Here is a 25,858-nt window from a genome sequence, read left to right on the forward strand (position 1 = left end):
CCTACTGCCTCAGCCTCCTGAGTAGCTGGGACTACGGGTATGCGCCACCATGCCCGGCTAATTTTTTCTATATATATTAGTTGGTCAATTAATTTCTCTCTATTTATAGTAGTGACAGTGTCTCGCTCTTGCTCAGGCTGGTTTCGAATTCCTGACCTCGAGCAATCCGCCTGCCTCGGCCTCCTAGAGTGCTAGGATTTTCTTATTTTTTTGTAGAGACTGGGTCTTGCTGTATTGCCCAGGCTGGTCTCGAACTCTTGGCTTCAAGCAATCTTCCTGCCTTAGCCTCCCAAAATGCTGGGATTATAGGCATGAGCCATTGTGCCCAGCCTGGGCTTTTCATTAGGGTTATGTTGTTTATATAGATCAAATTGGAGAGAAATGAAATTTTATAATCCTTTAATATGGTGTATCTTTCCGTTTATCCTCTTTGATTTCTTTTGTCAGTGTTTTGTTATTATCTAGCACAAATTATTTTAGATTTAGCTCTAATTTTATCTTTTTCTGTTATAAATAGTATTGCTTTTTAAATTTCAAATTCCACTTGCTGATGGCTATTATATAGAAATACTGTTAATGTGTATCGATTGACTTTGTGTCTTGTTATCTTGCTTCACTTACCTACCTGCTCTAGGAGCTTTTTTGTAGATCCTTTGGAACTTTCTATATAGACAGCTGTATCAATTGTGAATAGAGTTTTATTTTTTCCTTTCTACTATGTATTTCTTTTATTCCTGTTTCTTGACTTTTTGCACTGGCTAGTACTTCTAGTATGACATTAGTGAAAGACATCTTTGCCTTGTTCATGATCTTATGGGGAAAGCATGTAGTCTTTCACTATTAAGTGTGATGTTAGCTATAGTTTTTTTTTTTATAGATATACTTTATCAGATTGAGGAATTTCCCTTTTGTATTAGTTCCTTAGAGTTACCATAACAAATTACGACAACTTGGTGGCTTAAAACAACAGAAATTTATTCTTTTACAGCTATGGAGGCTGAAATCAGACCATAGAATGACACCATAGAATAGGTAGTCAGTTAGGTATGAGCAAGGGAGGAGGGAATGGAAAAGTTAGTCAACTGGCTTGAACAAACAGCCCTTTAAAGAACAGGAGAAGAAAATAGCCATTAATATCCCAGCATTGCACAGGTACAAAATGATCTTCCCCCCATTATATCACAATTGTAATAAGTTAACATTGTGGTTTTGACCCTCCTTATTGGAAAAACAGGGGAACTATGAATAAGAACAGAATGATCACTGACTGCCCAGCCTTCTCAGACTTCTACAAATAAAACAGTGAGTCTACTTGCTCAAGGCTTCTTGGGTATGGCTCTGGGTCATGGTCCTCAAATGGGACTCAGAATAAACCTCTTTAAGTTATTTTACAGAAAAAAAAATTGTCCTGCTGACGAGAAAAAAGAAAAACAAAACAAAACAGCAACAGTTCATGGCAGTTGCTCTTTTCCAGCCTGCCCACTCCCTTTCTTGGGCTTGCACTTTTGCTTTGCATAAGCCTGTCCGCTTTCACTCAGTAAACTAGCCACTATCGCTCAGTTGTGTGCATCCTGAAATTCTTTTCTGCTATGTTGGCAAGAACCTTCGCACTGGTGATAAGAGGAGCCACACTTACTCTGAACCCTTCTTTGCCTCTTTCAGCTCCTGGTAATTCTGGGCATTCTTGTCTGTGGCAGCATAACTTCAGTCTCTTTACATGGCCTTCCCTTTTGTGTCTTTTTTTTCTTTTTTCTTTTTGAGACAGAGTCTCACTCTGTTGCCCAGGCTAGAGTGCCATGGCCTCAGCCTAGCTCACAGCAACCTCAAACTCCTGGGCTCAAGCAATCCTCCTGCCTCAGCCTCCCGAGTAGCTGGGACCACAGGCATGTGCCACCACTCCTGGCTCATTTTTTTCTATATGTTTTTAGTTAGCCAATTAATTTCTTTCTATTTTTAGTAGAGATGGGGTCTCACTGTTGCTCAGGCTGGTTTCAAACTCCTGACCTCGAGGGATCTACCCACCTCTGCCTCCCAGAGTGCTAGGATTACAGGTGTGAGCCACCGCGCCAGGCTCACCTTTGTGTCTTTATGTGTCCTTTTTTTAAATCTCTTCTGAAGATAATCTATTGGATTGAGGTCTCTCCTGGACTCAAGTGATCCTCCTATCTCAGCCTACCAAGTAGCTCGGGACTATTGGCACATACCACCACACCTAGCTAATTTTTAAATTTTTTGTAGAGACAGGGTCAGGCTGGTCTTGAACTCCTGGGCTCAATTGAACTCCCGCCTCAGCCTTCCAAAGTGCTGGGATTACAGACTCAAGTGCCTGGCTACTTCTTTTTTAATGTGAGCATTTAGTGGTACAAATTTCTCTCTAAAGTTAGAGCTGCATCCCACAGTTTAAGGCTTTTATCCTTTAGTAGGAATAGAGGAAAAAGGTACTGATTCAGCTTCATGCCCTCTGCAGAAGCTGCTGTTTCCGTCTCCTAGTTCTTGTACCATTAGGGAGACCTTCTTTGGACTCTTTCAGTCTTTTCTGTGAGTGCCTGGTGTGATTCATGAAGATAAAACGTGCAAAATTTGCAGCACCTCTCCCCATCTCTCAACAGTGTATACCCAATCTCCACCAATTTTTCAGACTTTGGTAGCTGACCTCTTCTTACTTATATCTTGCTGTGTCTTGTCTGTGTAAGCCAATGTTTATGTCTTAGCTCTCTCTTCAAATACCTATCTCCTTAGTTTAGGGTCCAGTTGGTTGCCATCTGACCTCAGTGTTCGGATGGGATCAACAAAATTGGAAAAATTGCAATTTGTATGGCTTTATTTCGTTTTTGGAGTTTGGAAGTGACACTCTTTCCAGCTCTCTGTATCCCATTGACTTTTAGAGTTCCTCTGCATTTTAGGTGATTAATAGTGTTTGTCTCTGAAGAGAAGATTAATCACTATTGTTCTGGTGTTAGTACTTAGTACTTGTATAACTGTATTTATCACGCTATATTGTAATTGTTTTCCACCATATCTTTTTCTACTATTAGCATACTGCTTGAAAGAAGTAAGATCTGTGACCTTCATTATACCCATTGCTTTCTGATTAGTAGTAGGTACTCATTATATGCTTGTTAAATAGAATTACATTAAGATTTTAATTTACAGCACAGCCCTGCTACCTTGTAAAATTCTGAGTAAATATTTTGAATAATTTATGAATAAAATGGCTCATTCTGACAGTGTTTAGAAATTGATTTAACTTCTATTTGCCTGAATTTCCAGATAGTTTAAAAAAAGGCTCAGTTTAAATGTCTAATTTAATCATTCTTGCAATTAAAAGTCTTACTGTGATTCAGACAGAAGATTCAGTTGCATGAGTTATTCATTAGTTGCTCAAAAACTTTAATGAGGTTGAATTATTTTGTGCTCCTATTGACTCATTGGGTAATACTGTTTACCTGAGAACTTCAGAGCAATGGGTAATAAATTATTACTTTTTAAAAAATTTCTTAAAATCAGATGGGCTAGCTGTCACTGAAAGAGTGAAATCATATTCAGTTGGTAGTATTTAGAAACAGGTTAGATTTAGTTCTTATATCCGTACTTTAAGTGAACAAATAAAAGATTTTTTTCAATCTAACTGCATCTTTTCCAGATCAGATTTTCGCCAGTAGCTAAAAAGTTGTTTGTGGTAACAGCCGTGAGTGCTATATCTGTAATTTTTCTGGCTCATCACTTTAAAAGAAAACGTGGAAAAAAGAAAGGAAAACGATTACCGTGGGAACCAGAGCACCTCATCCTTGAATACACTAAAAGAGCAGCTTCAGACAAAGGTATGTGGAAATAGCTGAATTAAGTCTACAAAAATAATCTTATGTGATGTCATAACTGAGTGCAGTGGTTTCAGTGTTTTAGTCTCCAAAATTTTCTTCCTTATTATTTAACTCACAAGTAATACTGATTCATATTAGAAAGATTAAAAAACATAGATAAGCAAATAGAAAAAATTAAAATCACTTGAAATCTGCTATCCAGAAATAACTACTAATAATACTTTTGTCTATCAGTCCATTTATATTTGCATTTAATATTGAGACATAAAATTTTGTATACAAGTTAGTTATTTATATATTTTAAGTAAAATTGTGATCATTTTGTAACCTGCTTTTAAAATATTTGACAGTGTATAAGAATGTCTTTCTAGGTCAATAAATATATCTGTGTGCTATTATTTTTAATATACAATTAGTCTGGTCCTTGCCATTAATAAAAAAAATTTTAAAGACTAATATAATTAGTGTTAATTTATTTAATTATTTCCCTATTGTCCCAGTTAGGATGTTTGTGTTTTTCTTTTCTTGCATATACTTATCTATTTCCTTAGTATATAATGATCTAGAAGTAAAATTGCTGTCCTTTAAAATAGCGGTCCCCAACCCTTTTGGCACCAGGGACTGGTTTCATGGAAGACAGTTTTTCCACGGACTGGGGATGGGGGATGCCATGTGTGTGTGGAGTGGGACAGGATGTGGTGCGGAGCTCACACAGCGATGCCCGGCCGTTTCCTGACCAGGCCACAGACCGGTAATGGGCCTTGGTCTGGGGGATGGGGACTGTAGCTTTAAAGTACCTATAAATTTTGTTAGAGATGTGGTATATATTGTCAAATCAATAAAAACAATTTCTTGAGCATGCTAGGTTTCTTAGTTTTTTGCTATTTAGTGTATGGTATGCTTTTGTGATTCATTAGTTCAGCAAATAATTTAAAAAGTTGCTATATCATGCCAAGTATAGTGAACATTATAACAGTAATGATGGCTGATCCAAGTTACTGAGATTTTTATTAGGTCTCAGCTGAGTGCTGTATATTCAGTGCTTTATTTAACCTTACAGCAATCCTGTGAATTAGGGCTATACTCCCACTCTATTCTTCCCATTTTCTACATAAAGAAAATTGAGGCCGGGCGCGGTGGCTCACGCCTGTAATCCTAGCTCTCTGGGAGGCCGAGGCGGGCGGATTGCTCGAGGTCAGGAGTTCGAAACCAGCCTGAGCAAGAGCGAGACCCCGTCTCTACTATAAATACAAAGAAATTAATTGGCCAACTAATATATATAGAAAAAATTAGCCGGGCATGGTGGCGCATGCCTGTAGTCCCAGCTACTCGGGAGGCTGAGGCAAGAGGATGGCTTGAGCCCAGGAGTTTGAGGTTGCTGTGAGCTAGGCTGACGCCACGGCACTCACTCTAGCCTGGACAACAAAGCGAGACTCTGTCTCAAAAAAAAAAAAAAAAAAAAATAAAAAAAAAAAAAAAAAAAAAAAGAAAATTGAGATATGGAAAAGTTGACTGATTTGTCCAAGGTCATTTAAGTGCTGAGATTTGAATCCACGAATGGCTTAACTGCTGCATTAAGAAAAACTAAGACATGATATCTGCCCTAGAAGAATGGATAGATAGATGGGTAGAGGAAAGAGAAGTATAAAAAACTAATTATAGGCTGGGCATGGTGGTACGCGCCTATAGTCCCAGGTACTTGAGAGGCTGAGGTAGGAGGATTGTTTGAGCCCAGCAGTTAGAGGTTGTACGTGAGCTGTAATGATACCACTGGACTTTAGCCCAGGAAACAGAGCAAGACTCTATCTAAAAAAAATAATAATAAGCTAATTATAACATTATGCAATATGCAAAAAGTTTACATGTAATTGAAAGGAAGTATTTATATTTTGTTAAATTTACAATTTAAGGCCGGGCGCTGTGGCTCACGCCTGTAATCCTAGCTCTTGGGAGGCCGAGGCGGGCGGATTGCTCAAGGTCAGGAGTTCAAAACCAGCCTGAGCAAGAGCAAGACCCCGTCTCTACAAAAAAAAAAAAAAAAAAAAAAAAAAAAAAAATTTACAATTTAAAAATTCATAGTTGCCAGTAGTTTTATACTGATTATAAGAGACAATTCACATACCACCCTAATTAATTAGGTGAATGTTTTACTTTTCATTTCAGCAGCCGAATTTAGCAGTGTTAAAAACATATAGAGGTATCAATTTTAATAATGGTGTACATTTAATCATTTACACAACTGAGTGAGGTGTTTTAACCCTTTGCACTGGCTTTCTTTTTTCTCAATTCCTTTATTCTATTCGGGATTTAATTTTTTAAATACCCCAGATTTTACAAAGCGCAGCAATAGAATAAAAAACTGGAGTTTCTTTTCATACAAACTTATTTATTTGGATTTTTTTATATTTCAAATTATTGATACATTCAAAGAATAATTTTCATGTCTATAATTTTTGTCGAGTGTTGAGTCACACTCAACATCCGAGTGCAAAGGGTTAAAATCAGAAGCTTTCTTAATGAATATAATATGAACTTTGAAATTTTACCTAAAATTTAATATTGAGGTTATTGATACCTTTAATATTAGTATGTTTGTTTAATAGGTTCAAGTTGTTCCAGTAGTAGACAGAATTTGACATTATCTTTAAGTTCCAACAAAGACAAAGGATCTCAGTCTTGTAACTATGCTAATGGAGGACTTTTCAGTAAATACTCAGGTTCTGCACAGAGTTTGGCCTCCGTAAGTAAAGAAATAATATTTTTTTATATTTGTTTATCTGTCTCATGCAATTAGTTAAGTGTCATAAACTTAGAGTTCTTAGTATGGGAAGAACCTTAAGAAATCATCTGGTTGAATCTGCTCTCATCAGGCAAGTAAGTATCCTTTTGCTAAATAGTCAGCCAATTTGGTTCCAGGTTTTTTGAATATGTGATTATGGTCCCATGCGTGCAGGTGAGAATGGTATTGATGTGGAAGTAGTACATCAAAATTAGATGTTCTGCAAGAAGCTGGACAGTGCAGCCAGACTTTGTGCTAAGTCACAATTATCACTTGATGAGCCTCTTTAGGTAAAAGTGTTTGGCTTGCTGAAGCCACTTATGAAGTTCCTCACCTCCTCCTTTGGAGCATTAATGTAATGTTGACTGTCAAACAGAAGACCTCCCTTCTTTTTTGGAGCATTAATATAATATTAATATTAATTGACAAGGAATGAAATTAGCATTTGTTTAAATCTAATGTAATTTAAACATTGATTTAAAATGTAGATAGGATATGTACTTGCTACTAAATGCAGAACAAGCAAAAGAGTGGACACTGAGAACCAGGTGTGGTGGTACATGCCTGTAGTCCCAGCTACAAGCTTGGAATAGTAAGGCAGGAGGATCACTTGAGCCCAAGAGTTCCAAATTCTAGGCCAGCCTGGGCAACATAATGAGACCTTGTATTGTAAAGAAAAGAAAATGTGTTCCTGATCCCGTAAATTCTCCTTCTTGGAGATAAACAACATTGACAAATTTTCTTTTTTTTTGGACAGGATCTTGCTTTGTCATCTAAGCTGGAGTGCAGTGGTGTGATCATAGCTTACTGCAGCCCCGAACTTCCGGGTTCAAATGATCCTCCTGCCTCAGCCTCCCAGGTAGCTGAGACTACAGGCGTGTGCCACTATGCCCAATAAAAAATTATTTGCATAATTTTTTAATGTTTTTTGTATAATTTTTTGCAACGATGAGGTCTTGCTGTATTGTTCAAGCTGGTCTCAAACTCCTAGGCTCAAGTGATCCTCCTGCCTTTGCTGCCCAAAGTGCTAAATTATAGGTGTGAGCCACTACTCCCAGCCAACAGTTTCTTATGTATACTTTATGCCACTACCATTGTGCATATTCATTTTTTCTTTTAGTAGTTTGTAGAACACCATATTCTGTACCTTACTTCTGTATTTCACTGGAATATATATAGCTTACCATTATGTAATGCCTAAAAGAATCTGAAATTTTTAAAAAGCTCTGCTTGGGTACAAAGGCCTGCAGACTTAAAATTCCTTTGTGAAACTGAACAGGATAATGAAGAATATGTCTATTCTAAAATGTGAATTTTCTCAGTGTCTAAGAATTGTCTCTATTTTGAATTTTCTCAACTAAAAACTGAAGCTGTTCTTTTTGACTAGAAGTAGATAAAAGTTGAGTTTTATGATAATAGTGTGAATAACAAGTCTTTAGAAACATTTTACTGTACTTGTCTAGCACACCTAGTCATTGTTCTGCCAGGGCTGTGAACTGCCAGGATTTTCTGCCTCTTAGGCAGTAGATAATGAGTGCCTAAATTAGGGTCATGACAACAGGAGTGGAAAGGAGGGGACAGGGTGCACAACATTTGGTGACTGGATATGAATGATATGGGAAAGACTTTTAAGATGACTTTGTATTTTCTAGTGGAGAATTTTTGGGAATGGAAGTGTATTAGTGAACTTAGGAGGAGGAAGAGTTTCTTGTGGAAAGATGCTAAGCATTTTGTTTTTGTTTTGTTTATTTGTCTTTTGGTTTTTTTGACAAGTTTAAAACAGGTATTTAAAATGCAATTTATAAAATGCTTAACCTGCTGACTCGGGAGCCTGCAGTACAGGGTGTGGCGGGGGTGGGCAGCTGCCTGTTACACCAGCAGAGCAAGACTGCAGGGTTGCAGCCCTGTCTCCTACGCCCTTCTGCTCAGACACCCCCCCAGGGCCCTTGTGCACCCCTGGAATCACATAACAAGAAAACAGTACCCTAGAGATTTCCTGAATCTCTGCTTCCCAGGGAGGTTGGGTGCAGCACTACTGCCCCATCCCTAAGCAGAGCACCCTCAGATGGGGGCAGAGCAGGACATGTAAGCCCCTGTTTTGATATACAGTCATGCATACCTTAACAACGGGATATAGTTCTGAGAAATGTGTTTTAGGTGATTACCTCATTGTGCGAACATCAGAGACTGTGTGCCTCCTGTGGAGGCAGGAGGTTTGCTTACACAAACCTAAATGGTATAGCCTAGGATACACCTAGGCCATGTGGTGTAACCTATTGCTCCTAGGCTACAAGCCTGTACAGCATGTTATTGTATTGCATACTAAGGCAGTTGTAACACAATGGTATTTGTATATCTAAACATAGAAAAGCTACAGTGAAAATATGGTATTATAATCTTATGGGTCCACTGTCATATATACAGTACATTGTTGACTGAAATATCATTATGAGGTGCATAACTGTGGTCAGTTTGAGATGCCAGCAAGAGAGCCAAGTGGAGTGACTTAATAGGCAAATGAAAATGTGGGCCTAGATTTTTCAAAGAGGACAGAACTGGAGTTAGGGATTTGAGAATCATCTGCATAAAAGTGATTGAAAAAATTGACTCTGTGAAACTTGCTAAGGGAGGGCATGTACAATGATGATAGAGAATTTTCACTTTCAGTTATCATTTAGCAGAGAGTCAGCATTGTAAAATATTTAAAAAGAAAAATAAAAGCTAGGTGTAGTGACACTCATCTGTAGTCCAAGCTACTCGAGAGGGAGAGCCAGCAGAGTTGATCACTTGATCCCAGCAGCTCAAGGTTTATAGTGAGCTTGTGCCACTGCATTCCAGCCTGGGCAATAGAATGAGACTGTGTCTCTAAAAAAATAAAAAATATAAGGCTGGGTGCAGTGGCTCACACCTATAATCCTAGCACTCTGGGAGGCTGAGGCAGGATGATTGCTTGAGTTCAGGAGTTCGAAACCAGCCTGAGCAAGAGCGAGAACCCATCTCTACTACAAATAGAAAGAAATTAGCCAAACAACTAAAAATAGAAAAAATTACACCTACACAGTGGTATGTGTCTGCAGTCCCAGCTACTTGGGAGGCTGAGGCAGGAGATCGCTTGAGCCCAGGGGTTTAAGGTTGCTGTGAGCTAGGCTGATGCCATAGCACTCTAGCCGGGGCAACAGAGTGAGACTCTGTCTCAAAAAAATAAAAAAATTAAAAAATAAATAAACCAAGTAAACTATCTACCTTACATCAAAGTAGGTATAGATAAAATTTATAAGTAAATACTTAAAAACAGTAAATGATATAAAAATAACTGATTTTTGATGGAAATACGTGATTTATGTTCAAGATATTCTACTTGTATATTTTTGAGCAAACAGGCTCAGAATATTTAGAGTCATATGACCCCTAAATTTGATTGAATACAATCAGAATTACTTCTTCAGGTGGAAATTTCATAGATTGTTTTACCAGTAATAGGATTTATATAAATAATTTGTAAATATAAAAGATCACAACATACTGGCCAGACCCAGAGGCTCATGCTTGTAATCCCAGCAATTTGAGAGGCCAAGGTGGGAGGATTTCTTGAGGCCAGGGGTTCAAGACCAGTTCAAGACCCTGTCTCTACACAAAATACAGAAATTAGCTAGGTGTGGTGGCACACTTGTAGTCCTAGCTACTCGGAAGGCTGAGGTGAAAGGATTGCTTGTACCCAGGTGTTTGAGAGTGCAGTGAGCTTTGATTGTGCCACAGTACTACAGCCTGGGCAACAGAGCAGAACCCCAACTCTTAAGAAAAAAAACAACAAAAACACAATATTCTATCATAAGAGAGATTTTGAAGTAACTTTTCTCTATCTTAATTTTAGGTCCAGAGTGTCAATTCTTGTCATAGCTGTGCTTGTGGCAATTCTAATTCCTGGGACAAAGCTGATGAAGATGATATCAAACTTGTTAATATTCCTGTGACCACTCCTGAGAACTTATACTTAATGGGTAGGAATAATATGATAAAGTTTTAAGATACTGTACTCACATTTAATTTGAAACTAAAACTGAATTGTTCTAAGAGTAACAACTATAATTTTAAAATGTTCTTTTGTCTGTTGAATCTAGTTTACATAACATAGCCCATTGTATTAGTTTTCTGTGGATGCTGTAACAAGGTACCATAAACTTGGTGGCTTAAAACAACAGAAATTTATTAGTCAGAGTTTTAGAGGCCGTAAGTACAAAATCATTATCACTGGGTTGAAATTAAAGTGTCATTAGAGCAATGGTCCCTCTGGAGGCCTAGGGAAGAATGCATTCCTTGGCTCTTCCAGGTTTTGGTAGTTGCCAGCATTCCTTGGTTTGTGGCCACATCACTCCAGTCTCTGCCTTCATTTTCATATCACATTCTCCTCTGTGGTATCAAATCTCCCTGTACCTCTCTCTTACAAGGAGACTTTTGATTAGATTTAGGGCCCACAAGGTAATCTAGGATAATCTCCTCATGTTGGGATTCTTAACCACATCTACAAAGACCCTTTTTCCTTATAAGGTGACAGTTACAGGTTCTAGGAATTAGGATCTGATATCTTTATGTAGCTATTATTCAGCCTACTACACTAATCTTACCTAAGCTGTTGTCTGTTTTCTAATGAATCTATCAGAATCCACTTTACTTGGTCTACTTTATTTAGCTATCATTTATATATTTTTTATTCCAGAAACAATTTTAAATAGAAGGCCTTCATACTTGATACAAGTCAGTTAAAAAAGAAAGATAGAAGGAAGGCCTTCTGTGTATTACATGTCAGTAGTCCTTTTGGCTTGACTATGAGCATATCTAGGGGGCCTCGCTGGAGGCTTGGAGAAGAACCAGATGAACCTATCGCTGAATCAGAAGATTCAAATGCTCTCCCCTGTTTTTCTCTACTCTATTTCAGGCTATCTTTCTTTTAATGGAAATGCATGCAAAATAAAAAACAAAATAAAAAAACCTTCATGTGGCCCTGGCCAGTGAGCAGTAAAGGGGTTGTTGACTTAGCAAAAGGACCATATGCTTCTGAATGCATTCCCACACTTTTGAATATTTAGACTATATCATTGCCAGTGCTATCACAGTAGGTACTCCTTTGGGAAAGAAGGAAGAATAGTTATTTTACTGCCTTTTCCAAAAGTCTCCAGAGAATTAAGCTCACTATATTTCTAGATTATTCTAATTGTCTAGTAACTTATGTTAGAACAACTTCTGTTAGAATATTGAAAGTTTGAATTGAAGAGAAATAGAGCAAAGCTAGAGATGCTGTAGGGAGTCATATTATGGAATTAAGATTGGGGCTGGGCATGGTGGCTCATACCTGTGATCCCAGCACTTTGGGAGGCCTAGGCAGGAGCATTGCTTTAGGCCAGGAGTTGAAGAGTGGCCTGGGTAATATAGTGATACTCTGTCTATACAGGAAAAAATAAATAAAATTAGCTGAGTGTGGTGGCACATGCCTATAGTCCTGGCTACTCAGGCTGAGGCTGAGGCAAGAGGATTGCTTGAGCACTGGAGTTAGAGGTTGCAGTGAACTATGATCGTGCCATTGTACTCCAGCCTGGGTGACAAAGCAAGACATTCTGTCTCAAAAAAAAAAAAAAAAAGATTGGTAGGTGCCCCATGGATCACCTAGACCAATCACCCATCTGTGGTTTCAATTTTCTTTACAAAATTGATGACATTAAAAAAAGATCGGTGACATACATTTGACTTCTGGCTATAAAACTGATGATGTGTGGTGGTCTAGATTACATTCTATAATGAGATGGGACACGGTACTTCCAAAGGAGGCAATTTTTATCTTTGGACAACTCTGCTGTCAAATACTTTTTCTAGTGTTCATCTAAAACAATCTGTGTAGAGAGGGGATAGAGTTAGAAAGGATAAAGGAATTAGAGTTGTATTGCTTGGAGAAAGGAGGGTAGTGATATAATTGCCTTTTATGTGCATAAGTATTTTTAGGAGGAAAAACAAAAAGCCATTCTTTGCTATGGAAAATTAAACAAGAAGGAAGGACCTACATTGCATTTAAAGAAATTTTATTTGTTCAGGGTTTTAGGCTCTACAGATAATTAAAGAAATGACTTTCAAGGAGAGATATTCTTTATCTACCATATCTTAAAACCATCTTAAGAATGACTTGCTCAGGGCTGGGCGTGGTTGCTCACGCCTGTAATCCTACCACTCTAGGAGGCCGAGGCGGGCAGATTGCTCGAGGTCAGGAGTTCGAAACCAGCCTGAGTGAGAGCCAGACCCGTCTCTACTATAAATAGAAAGAAATTAATTGGCCAACTAATATATATAGAAAAAATTAGCCGGGCATGGTGACACATGCCTGTAGTCCCAGTTACTTGGGAGGCTGAGGCAGGAGGATTGCTTGAGCCCAGGAGTTTGAGGTTGCTGTGAGCTAGGCTGAAGCCACGGCACTCACTCTAGCCTGGGCAACAAAGCGAGACCCTGTCTCAAAAAAAAAAAAAAAAAAAAAAGAATAACATGCTCAGGTCCTTAAGCAGTTTTCAAAGATTTTTTTCCTTTATATGTGTAAAAAAAGCTGAAGATTTAGAATATTTTGGTTTTGTTTAAAGTACATAATTATTTTGGTAATACTTTTTTTATATTTAGAGAAAGACAGGCACATATTTACTTTTTTCACCACAAAAGCTTTCTCTCAGCAGGAATATGAAATTCCTACTTGGACTACAACTAAGCCTTTATGGCAGTGTTCCCCATCCTTTTTGGCACCAGGGACGGGTTTCATGTGAGACAATTTTTCCACGGTTCGGGTGGGTGGTAAGTGTGGAGCTCAGGTAGTGATGTGAGTGATGGGGAGCAGCTGTAAATACAGATGAAGCTTTGATCACTCACCCAGCCCACCACCTCTTGCTGTACGGCCTGGTTCCTAACAGGCCACAAACCGGTACTGGTCCATGGCCCAGGGGTTGGGATCATAGCTTTATGGGTATCTTCAATAACTTGCTGATTTTTTTTGTTTGTTTGTTTTCAGTTCAACACATGTGGCATCTTGCTGATTTTTAACTCTAGCTCACCAGTTTTTCCATCCAAATCAGCAAGTTGGCATCATAGTGGTTTAGGACACCCTTTGGGGGAAAAAATATGGAAAAGACTTCATTTTGGACTTCTATGATATTATCTTTCCTCTTGGCTTTACTGCCTCCTTCTGACAACTTATAATCCTGATAGCTTCTTGTAAACTAGTTTATTGTATTTTCCTATCAATTTTCTTTTTAATTCTGGAGGATATTTTGAAATGTAGTTGCGTGACTATAAAAATTAGCTTTTACTGTTGAAGTTTTGATAGTGAATTCATGATGCTGTTTTAGGAAAATTCTAAGCACCATATATATTTGAGTTGCATTTTTTTAAAAAATGAAAACATATTGGCCATTTTGTCTCTAATTTTTGTTTAAACGGAACTGTAGGTCCAGAATATATGGGGAAATTAAGATTTAACTATGCAATGATAGGAGGATAAAATGATTCTTTAGTATCAAAATTACAGTCAGGCTGGCCACTGCTGATGACTGTATGAAAACATTTCAGACCCCAGATAATTTTATTTGGGCATTGGTTTTGCTTATTTACAGTTTTTCTGTTCTTAATTTTTAGGTATGGAATTGTTTGAAGAGGCATTGCGTCGATGGGAACAAGCTCTAACCTTTCGCAATAGACAGGCTGAAGATGAAGCCTGCAGTTCAATTAAACTGGGTGCAGGAGATGCCATTGCTGAAGAAAGTGTAGATGTAAGGATTATCTGTTTTAATTCATTTAGTTGTTAAATGTTAAATGCCAGATTTACCATTCATCAACTTTTCTGAATTCTCTAGGATATATAGAATAAGCAGATATTCTAAAGGAATTTTTTTTTTTTTCTTTTTTAGAGATGGGGGTGTCACTGTGTTGCCCAGTTGGAGTGTAGTAGCTATTCACAGGAGTGATCATAGTGCATTACAGGACTGAAATCCTGGGTTCAATCAGTCCTTCTGCCTCAGCCTCTTCAGTAGCTGGGGCTACAGGCTGTTGCCACTGCACCCAGCTTGGAATTTTTAAAAGTCTGTTTTGTGCTTTGAGATTAAGTGCCATTATATTCATAAAAGTCAAAGAGTATTATAGCCCCTGAACCGGTCCTTACTGATTATGTTGGTAGGCTGGTGGTTATCAAACTTGAATATGCATTAGAATCACCTGGAGGGCTTGTTAAAATACAGATTTGGGGGCCCCACCCATAGGGTTCCTAATTCAATAGGACTGGGGTGGATCCTGAGAATTTTCATTTCTAACAAGTTCCCAGGTGACAATGATGCTTCTGGTTCAGGGACCTTAACCCCTAATCTAGTCTAACTCTTAATTTTACAGATAAACTGAATCCCTGAGAACTGGGATGATTTTGCCAAAGGTCTAGCTAGAACCCAGGCCTTCTGACTTCTGCAGTACTCTTTCCACTGCCTAACAGTAGTTTTTTATATCCCTCACTTTCCCTGCCTTTTATTTGAAAGTGGGAAATGTTTAGATTTTTAACATTAGAATCTAATATCTGCTGTGTGTACTTTTTCTCACCTTGTAGGATATTATTAGTTCTGAATTTATTCATAAACTTGAAGCTCTGCTGCAAAGAGCGTATCGTCTCCAAGAGGAGTTTGAAGCTACCCTTGGGGCACCTGATCCTCATTCCCTTGCAAATGATATTGGTAAGATGGTTATTTCATATGGTTTTTATGAAATGGTTTTATGGTTATTTCATGTAGTTTTTATGAATTGCATGATTTTTTTCTTTTCTAAGAATCATTTGCTTAAGTGTCTCATGTATGTATAGGTTACATATTTTTAAAAAAATAACCAAGAGAAAAAAAGTTCTATCATATTTCTTTTTTGTAGTTTTATTTTTCAAGTGAACTTGATGTCCTTAAGATATAAATTCAAGTACTTATCATGGGTAGGAATTTTAAAAATATATTCTAGGTGAAAAAATCCCAGTTAAAGTGTTGGAGGGAGGGAAAAAATAAACAATAATATAAAAATGGGACAAACGCCTACCACCTGAGAAACGTGCATGTAGTTAATGGCACACATTTAAAATAGTTCTTGGACCCCATTTTGATTGCTTTTGATGTAAGTAGTCAATATATACATTATATACCATTACCTCTACTTCCTATTTTAAAGAGAAAAGAGCTTCTCCCTCCCACATTGAGACTGATTCTTGCTTTGTTGCCCTGGGTAGAGTGTGGTGGCATCATAGTAGCTCACTGCAACCTCAGACTCCTGGGCTCAGCCTCCCAAGAAGCTGGAAGTATAGGCACATGCCACCATACCCAGCTAATTTTTTATTTTTTGTAGAGACGAGGTCTCACTGTTGCCCAGGCTGGTTGCTTCCCAAAGTCCTAGGATTACAGGTGTGAGCCACACATCCAGCCCCAGACAAGTGTTTTGAAGATACTTCTTGAATAAAGTCTTGGAAGGAAGGAATGACTAAATTGCTTTCTCAACTTCTGTAAATGTCCCCAAAGAATGAAATAAGACCAAATTATATCTATCTTTTTTATTTATTTATTTTTTTTTTGAGACAGAGTCTCGCTTTCTTGCCTAGGCTAGAGTGAGTGCCATGGCGTCAGCCTAGCTCATAGCAACCTCAAACTCCTGGGCTCAAGCAATCCTCCTGCCTCAGCCTCCCGAGTAGCTGGGACTACAGGCACGAGCCACCATGCCCGGCTGATTTTTATATTATATATATTAGTTGGGCAATTAATTTCTTTCTATTTTTATGGTAGAGACGGGGTCTCGCTCAGGCTGGTTTTGAACTCCTGACCTTGAGCAATCCGCCCACCTCGGCCTCCCAGAGTGCTAGGATTACAGGCGTGAGCCACCGCGCCCGGCCTATATCTATCTTTTTTTGTCAAAAATAATTTAAGTATTTTTTAGTGTGAAGAGGATTGTTGTTTTTAATTTTTAAAAAAGTTAAGGGGTTTTAAGTTTTTCCACATTTGTTTCTGAACATAAAATACTAAAAGTGGCTTCATTTTTAGGTATTTACATCCCTATATATGTTGAATTTAGGTAAAAGATTTTGTTTGTATTAGAATTACGAATTACTGTCTATATGTCATAGTCAGGGTTATATGAAATCTCTTTCTATTAACTTTGGTCTTTGCTTTTTCCTACTATTGTCATCAACCATTATTTATTAGACGTGAGTATTTTAAATAGTTTCTCTGCTATTAGCATAGGTATAATGTTTTGACATATATAGGAGATTATAGGCCAGAAAAAAAGTAGGCAGTATTCATAACAAATATTATTTGTCAAAGCCTTATTTTTATATTTGTTTCTTTCTACAGTTTCTTTTGTAACTTTATTAGAATGCCATTTATGATAGCAAGTAGGACACAGAATAGAGAGAAGGAATTTTTTTTTTTTTTTTTTTTTTTTTTTGAGACAGAGTCTCACTTTGTTGCCCAGGCTAGAGTGAGTGCCATGGCGTCAGCCTAGCTCACAGCAACCTCAAACTCCTGGGCTCGAGTGATCCTTCTGCCTCAGCCTCCCGGGTAGCTGGGACTACAGGCATGCGCCACCATGCCCGGCTAATTTTTTATATATATATCAGTTGGCCAATTAATTTCTTTGTATTTATAGTAGAGACGGGGTCTCACTCTTGCTCAGGCTGGTTTTGAACTCCTGACCTTGAGCAATCCGCCCGCCTCGGCCTCCCAAGAGCTAGGATTACAGGCGTGAGCCACAGCGCCCGGCCGAGAGAAGGAATTTTTAAAAACCTCCCATGTAGAATGGGAGTGGAACAAGTAGAAAAGATAGGAGAGTGGTTAAGTGGCAAGGAAAGCCACAGACAACAAGTAGAAAAAAATTATCGGTATCAGGAGGAAAGTGAAAGAGGACCCTGAGACTTTTAATGTCTTATTCTAGGAATAGAGAGAGGCTTTGCCTATACTGTTCTAATCTTCTACTAGCAGTTTCTTCTAGTCTCATGATAAGGATTATGTAGATATGTAGTTCTTGTTCTTTTTGGCTTATAATATGCATCTCATATTTGGTTCTGTTTTAAATGCCCAAAGTTTCTTTTTTTCTATAGCCTACCATAGAAGTTGGTGGAGTTCATCTTTGATTCCTTCAGGTTATAAAGGTTACTTGGGTATTACTACAGAGGTCTGCTTTTAGGTCCATGTTACTTCTAGACCAGAAGACCCCTGGGCAGTGGCTTAATTTCTGGGGTTTTCCAGAGGACATTATTATTAATTTAGAACTCTAAATGGATAGGTTTTTTAGAACAGAACCTCTAATCAATCTATACATTTAGTTAGGTTTGGAATAAGTTCCTGACCACATTTGTGTCTTAACCTGGGCTGTCACTGGTTATTAGGCTGATGTGCTTTTTTCCCTGTAGCCTAGCAGTGCCTTGGCCTACTATTGCCTTCAAATTTCCAGTTGACATGAAGCTGTTATATTTTGGTCCTTTTGGGGAATTGTTTGAATATTGCATGTTTCCGTTTTTATACTTCTTGATTGAAAGAGCTGAATCTATGGCTGAACTCAGTAGCTCTGTTATAACTGTTACTTGATATTAATCAAAATTGGTTAGAAATCAGTTACCTCATCTCATTCTGTACATCTAAATTCATTTTGTATCTTTAGTTTATTGAGAGGCAACTTAGTAATCATAAATCAAGAGAGTCTAACAAATGTCTTCAGAGGCTTAGGGATGAATTTAAACCAAGTATTGATCTGGCTTCAGTTAATACTTCATTGTTTTAGAATCTGCTTTATCTTATTTGATTAAATTAATGTTTTTCTCTTAAAGATGTCATAGGCTTTCAAGGTTAGAAGATGTCTAAGCCATCATCTAATTTATCTCCTTTCCCTCTATGCTTAATAGCATTTTTTTTTAAAGACAAGGCCTTACTCTGTCACTGAGGCTAGAATGCAAGGGCGCCATCATAGAAAATTATCTCAGTCTTCACAACAGCTTTTATGATATAAATACAATTATCTTCCCCACTTTTCAGATGGGGAACATAAGGTACAGGGACATTAAGTGGCTTCTCCAGGCACAGCTATTAAGTGGAAGAACCCAGATTTAGACCCTTGCAAGCTAGCTTCAGAGTCTGTTCTCCCTATTTTTTTTTTTTTAAGAGTTAGGGTCTTGCTCTGTCACCTACAGTGGTGCACTCATAGCTCATTGCAGCTCCTCCTCAGCCTCCTGATTGTAGGTGTGTGCAACCTTGCCCAGCTAATCTAAAAAAGTTTTTTTTAGAGACAAGTTCTCCCTGTGTTTCCAGGCTGGTCTTGAACTCCCGACCTTAAGCAATCCTCCCACCTCAACCTTCCTAGTGCCTTGGATTAGAGCGCGAGCCACCGTGCCCAGCTGTAGTCCATTCTCTTAACTATGATGCTCTATTGCCTTACCACTTATAAGACAGGCATCTTCTTTGAATGGGAGGGTTAACTGTGAACTCTTTGTGGGCAGAGTATGTCTGTACACAAAATTCACTGTAGGATGGCCGGGCGCTGTGGCTCACGCCTGTAATCCTAGCTCTTGGGAGGCCGAGGCGGGCGGATTGCTCAAGGTCAGGAGTTCGAAACCAGCCTGAGCAAGAGCGAGACCCCGTCTCTACTATAAATAGAAAGAAATTAATTGGCCAACTGATATATATATAAAAAATTAGCCGGGCATGGTGGCGCATGCCTGTAGTCCCAGCTACCCGGGAGGCTGAGGCAGAAGGATCACTCGAGCCCAGGAGTTTGAGGTTGCTGTGAGCTAGGCTGACGCCACGGCACTCACTCTAGCCTGGACAACAAAGCGAGACTCTGTCTCAAAAAAAAAAAAAAAAATTCACTGTAGGAAATTGTGGTAACATATGAATATATATAGGTTTTCATGCCCAATTCCTGGCTTATAATTCCCATAGCCCTCATTATAGTCTTTTGTTATAATGTTAAATATATTAAGCCTGAAGAACAGGTGTCAGGAAACAAAATCTCTGTAACTTTCACCTGTGCCAAGGCAGGACTATAATCTTCCCTCGCTTTTTTGATTGTGGATCCTAAAACCCTCATTCCAGAGGGTTTAGGATCCCTCATTCCACACCCTAAAGGCTAATCACATTTTGACTAGGTTATCCATAAAAACCCAAAAAGACTAGGTTCAGAGAACCTGAATGATAGCTGAACACGTGGAGGTTCCTGGCACACCCAGAAAAGGCATAAAATATGTGTGCCTCTTCACCCATACCTTGCCCCACCCATTTCTTCATCTGTATACTTTATAATATCCTTTATAATAAACCAGTAGGCTCAGCATGTTGGCTCATGACTGTAATCCCAGCACTTTGGGAGGCTGAGGAGGGAGGATCACTTGAGCACAGGAGTTTGAGACCAGCCTGAGCAAGAGTAACACTCCATCTTTACAAAAATTTTAAAAATTAGCCAGGTGTGGTGGCATGCATCAGTATTCCCAGCTACTCATTCCTGTAATCCCAGCACTTGGGAAGGCTGAGGGAAAAGGATTGCTTGAGCCCAGGAGTTTGAGGTTGCAGTGAGCTATGATGACTCCACTGTATTCTACCCAAGGCAACAGAATGAGACTCTGTCTCAAAGAAAAAAAGTGCAGACTCCAGATTGAGACTAACTGCGTTCCACTCCTGACATTATCATTTATTATCTGTGTGATTATGTAACCTGTCTAAGTGCGAGCTTCATCGTCACAAAATGGACATATAGTTTGTGAGGATTGATTGTGAGGATTCAATGAAATAATACATATAAAGTTCTAGAAACAGAATAGCAATGTTTATTGGCTTGGAATTTGGAACGTCCATGGGACACTCTCAGGAAGGACCATCATTTGATTTCTAGAATCTTAGGGTATTTTTTTTGTTGTTCTTATTCTACCTACCTGATCCTATATTTGCCAATTTCAAGATATTCTTTAAAATTTCAAGTCCACTGATACACTTTTCATGTTTTCAGTTATGCTGTAATTTTCTCCATTAAAAAAATGTTTTTTTGTCCTTTTCATTGGGCCTTTGGGAAGAAGCAGAAGTACCTTCCTGAACTAGAAGTTACTCTATCATCTTGAATTAGAAACTCTAGACATTTTAATGATAAAGGCTAATGATTACATTTTGTAACATTGCTAATGTTGAGTTTATGGTTAACTAAAACATCTAAGTTCTTTATTATTGTTAGTTTGTTACTGTTAAGCCACATTTCCCTCATTTATTCCTGTGCAGTTGATTTTCCGCAACCCAAGGTTTAGATGTTATTTATTTATTCTTTTTCAATTGTCAGTTCTGAGTCATCATTCTGAATTAAGATAGTTTTAAATTTTAATTTGACGTCTAATGTATTATCCTTCTCAGCTTTGTATCTCTAGTTTGGTCAGTTTCATATAGTTGGTTATCAGTGCTCTTATTAAAACCATCAATAAAAAAAAATGTTAAAATGGACAAAAGCCAGACTCAGAGAACTGAGGCATGGTACTTTCAAATTTCCTTAGGTCACAAAGAATTATTAAGATAGTTTGTAAGTTTCAGTTATTCAAGATGAGTAAGTTCTGCAGATCTAATATACAACATGGTGACAATAATTAACAATACTGTATTGTATACCTGAAATTTGCTAACAGGATACATCTTAATCTTTTAACTGTGCACACACACACACACACACACATAAATGATAACTATTGAATATGTAGAGGTGATAGATGTGTTAATTAGCTTGATTGTGGTCATCACTTCACAATGTATAGGTATATCCAAACCTCAAGTTGTATATGTTAAATATATACAATTTTCTATGTCATGATACCATAAAACTGTGAAAAAGAGGCCGGGTGTGGTGGCTCACGCCTGTAATTCTAGCACTCGGGGGGCCGAGGCGGGCGGATAGCTCAAGGTCAGGAGTTCGAAACCTGAGCAAGAGCGAGACCCCGTCTCTACTATAATTAGAAAGAAATTAATTGGCCAACTAATATATATAGAAAAAAATTAGCCAGGCATGGTGGCGCATGCCTGTAGTCCCAGCTACTCGGGAGGCTGAGGCAGAAGGATTGCTTGAGCCCAGGAGTTTGAGTTTGCTGTGAGCTAGTTTGACGCCATGGCACTCAATCTAGCCTGGTCAACAGAGTGAGACTCTGTCTCAAAAAAAAAAAAAACCGTGAAAAAGGAGATCCCTTGTTGTTCAACCAGCTATAAATTCAACTTGTTTGAACTTTCACATTTTTTCATGTTGATTATGAAGAGACATGCAAAAATTTATTTATTTGTCTATTTAACTGGTAAATTAGGAAAATGTAGACTCTTTTGGAAAGAGGGGGTAATATCAATTAACAGTTTCTAGAAATATTGCTGATACTGAGCTATTTTGCAGGTAGTTATCTGCCATCATGTGTTCATGGTGGGTTTTACACTCATTTGCAAATTATCTTAGTTTTATTTCTTTTTAATTATTTTTATCTTTAAAAGCACCTGGTATTCCCAGGTGGTCTTCCATACCAGGTACTAACTACTACCAACCCTCCTTAGCTTCTGAGATCAAAAAAGATCAGGCATGTTCAGGGTGGTACGGCCATAGACAGATTATCTTAGTTTTGTAAGACTTCTGTGTCAGATTTTATTGACTATAGTAGAGACTAGGAAAACTCATTTCACTAATTTGGAATTCAGAATTTAAAGTCTCTATTCTGTCTACATTAGTACTAGCTATGGAAGAGCAGTTTGCCAACTTAACATTATGGATAAGATTATAGGGGGACTGTTTAAATATACTCTGCATGATTATTTTAGCATGTTTAAAATAGTCTTAGCATTTTTCTTTTTAGATAACAATTGAAAATAAGTGATATCTATTTTCTTTTTTAAAAGCTAGCAAATCCTGGGCTAGCTCGTGGCATGTGTTTGTAATCCTAGCACTTTGGGAGGCAAGGTGGGAGGATCTTTTGAGGCTGGGAATTCGAGACCACTCTGAGAAAGAGTGAGACTCTGGCTCTACAAAAACTAGAAAAATTGGCTGGGTATGGTGGTGCATGCCTCTAGTCCCAGCTACTTAGAAGGCTGAGGTAGGAGGATTGCTTGAGCCCAGGAGTTTGAGGTTGCAGTGAGCTATGATGAGGCTACTGCAATCCAGCCCTGGCAATAGAGTGAGACCGTGTCTCAAAAAAAAAAAAGCAGACCCCAAACCTTTTGAGTTGTCAGTATTATGAATTATTTGGAGTTACTTTAGGTTGAAATTAATAACATAGATTTTAAAAAATATATAGTATGAACCAGATGCAGTGGCTCATGCCTGTCATCCCAGCACTTTGGGAGGCCGAGGCGGGAGGACTGCTTGAAGCCAGGAGTTTGAGACCAGCCTGAGCAACATAATGAGACCCTGCCTCTACAAAAAATTCTTAAATTACCTGGGCATGATAGTGGATGCCTGTAGTCCCATGTGCTAGAGAGGGTGAGGTAGAAGGTTCACTTGAGCCCAGGAAGTTTGAGGTTGCAGTGAGCTATGATGATACCACTGCAGTCCAGCCTGAGCAACAGAGCAAGACCCTGTCTCAAAAGTATATAAATAAATAGAAAACATATAGTATGTTTCTAACATTAGATATGGTGGCAGATGCACAACTCTATCCATTTAAAACTAACTCATTGGGCCAGGCATGATGGCATGTGCCTGTGGTCCCAGCTACTGGGGAGGTTGAGTCAGGAGGATCTCTTGAGCCCAGGGGGAAAACAAACTAAAATTCACTGAATTATATACTTAATAAGGGAGAATTTTATGGTATGTAAATTATACTTTGATAAAGGAGTTAAAAAAATACAGTATGGTGCTGTTAAGATAAGTTTAAGTAAGATTTTCACAAATTGGAAATAGTGCAAAATAATATTTTATACTAAAAATTTTTATATGAATCCCAAATTGTTCTTTTTAAATGTATTAAGAATCACTTAGCTTCAAAGCTGATAGGCCTCTTGAATTATAAACTGTGTTTACTCTGTTTTCACAGTGGTAATGTCACTTCAGCTGGTAACCAGAAATGTCAACTATCCTTTAAATTTTAACTTGAAACTTGTAAAAAAATATTTTGTAACATTGTCATCCAAGTGGTCATTCAGTTAAATGTGCACGCTGGCTCATGCCTGTAATTATCTATTTTTTTTTTTTTTTTTTTGAGACAGAGTCTTGCTTGTTGCCCAGGCTACAGTGAGTGCCGTGATGTCAGCCTAGCTCACAGCAACCTCAAACTCCTGGGCTCAAGTAATCCTTCTGCCTCAGCCTCCCGAGTAGCTGGGACTACAGGCATGCGCCACCATGCCCGGCTAATTTTATATATATATATATATATATATATATATATATATGTATGTATATATATATATATATATGTATATATATATGCCAATTAATTTCAATTAATTTCCTGACCTGTAATCTATTTATAGCTCTCTGGGAGGCGGAGGCGAGCGGATTACTCGAGGTCAGGAGTTCAAAACCAGTCTGAGCAAGAGCGAGACCCTGTCTCTACTATAAATAGAAAGAAATTAATTGGCCAACTAATATATATAGAAAAAATTAGCTGGGCATGGTGGTGCATGCCTGTAGTCCCAGCTACTCGGGAGGCTGAGGCAGTAGGATTGCTTGAGCCCAGGAGTTTGAGGTTGCTGTGAGCTAGGCTGACTGCCACGGCACTCACTCTAGCCTGGGCAACTAAGCCAGACTCTCTCTCAAAAAAAAAAAAAAAAAAAAAAGAAAGAAAGAAACATAGGCCAGGCGTGGGGGCTCACAGGCCTGTAATCCTAGCACTCTGGGAGGCTGAGGCAGGAGGATAGCTTGAGGTCAGGAGTTGGAGACCAGCCTGAGCAAAAGTGAGACCCCATCTCTACTAAAAACAGAAAGAAACTAGTTGGACAACTAAAAATATATAGAAAAAATTAGCTGGGCATGGTGGCGCATGCCTGTAGTTCCAGCTACTCAGGAGGCTGAGGCAGGAGGATTGCCTGAGCCCAGGAGTTTGAGGTTGCTGTGAGCTAGGCTATGCCATAGCACTCTAGCCTGGGTGACAGAGTGAGGCTCTCTCAAGTTAAAAAAAAAATACAGAACAATAATTGTAATGTATTTCAACCCTTCTTTACATTTATTCCTATGATGAGAAAATAGCAGGGTTTGAATTATGTTTTAAGGAATGAGTTCCTCCCATAAAATGTAATTACTTTTTGGCATGTTCTGTGATGACATTTCCTTAACCATTCTGAATTAGTGAATCATTACTGGATATATTTCTAAGCTCTTATGCACCGAAAGTTTATTCCTGGCTTAAACAATAGTTATTTCTTCTATTCCACTTATTATAGGAGTTGGACAGTCACAAACAAATGAAATGAAGATTTGAGTTCGTTCTCTAATAATGAAAAATGTTTTCCTTATTCACTTATGAGACTGTTTAATGTTAAATGTGAGGTGTTGAATCACTAGAGGGCAGCACATCTTATCTACATTTTGGGATCCTATGACTCATAAATGCCATTCTGTGTTGCTTCTTGCACTGGGAGTTAAATTTAGGCCAACACTTTTTCTGGCACTTTTGTGTACACCTGCTACTGTACCTCATCGTGAGAAAGAGCATAGAGGTTATGCAAAGGACTTGAAATAACATTAGTGTAAATTTCCATTAGTGTGAAAGTTCTTCTAGCCAACAACAGCCAGAGTGTTATGTTTATTTGTAGTTTCTATTTTTCAGAGGATTGTTAAATTACTATTTCAAATTATAATTTTGTTATCATAATTTTTGAAGACTCAATCCAAAACCTCTAGTATAATATCAGTTATAGATAGTATAACTTAGTAGTTAAGAAGATGGACTTTGAAGTCAAACAAACATGGGTTCAAATCCTGGGTCTACTCCTCTCGTTAGCTATGAGACCTTAAGCAAGCCTTGGCTTTTCTTAGACTCAGCTTCTTTATCTATAAGATATAGGATTACATTAGGACCAACTTCATAGAATTATGAGAATTAAATGAGTTAATATATCATATTTAGCATAGACACATGGTAAACACTTATCTATTCATTATTGTAATTATATTCTATCAGTTTAAAGAGGCCTGTTCTAAGAAAATTTAAAAATTAGCTAGGTTACAGGTAGGTGGATGTCATAAGTTCATAACTTATTTTACAGTGATACTTGGTCATGCTCTCCAGATGACATTCATT

At 38.1% G+C, this 25,858-nt stretch overlaps 1 protein-coding gene across 2 annotated transcripts in view; it reads left to right on the forward strand.

The window, feature by feature from the left end:
- MIGA1 (mitoguardin 1) overlaps positions 1-25,858 on the forward strand; it is an 81,585-nt gene that overhangs the window by 15,284 nt on the left and 40,443 nt on the right. For both annotated transcript variants that reach the window (XM_012787437.3, XM_012787428.2), the window contains exons 3-7: positions 3,644-3,821; positions 6,425-6,561; positions 10,472-10,598; positions 14,257-14,390; positions 15,212-15,335. In XM_012787437.3, coding sequence (XP_012642891.1) covers positions 3,644-3,821; positions 6,425-6,561; positions 10,472-10,598; positions 14,257-14,390; positions 15,212-15,335 — 700 coding nt within the window. The remainder of the gene's footprint in view (positions 1-3,643; positions 3,822-6,424; positions 6,562-10,471; positions 10,599-14,256; positions 14,391-15,211; positions 15,336-25,858) is intronic.

This window comes from Microcebus murinus, chromosome 2, assembly GCF_040939455.1.
Source record: "Microcebus murinus isolate Inina chromosome 2, M.murinus_Inina_mat1.0, whole genome shotgun sequence".
NCBI lineage: Eukaryota > Metazoa > Chordata > Mammalia > Primates > Cheirogaleidae > Microcebus > Microcebus murinus.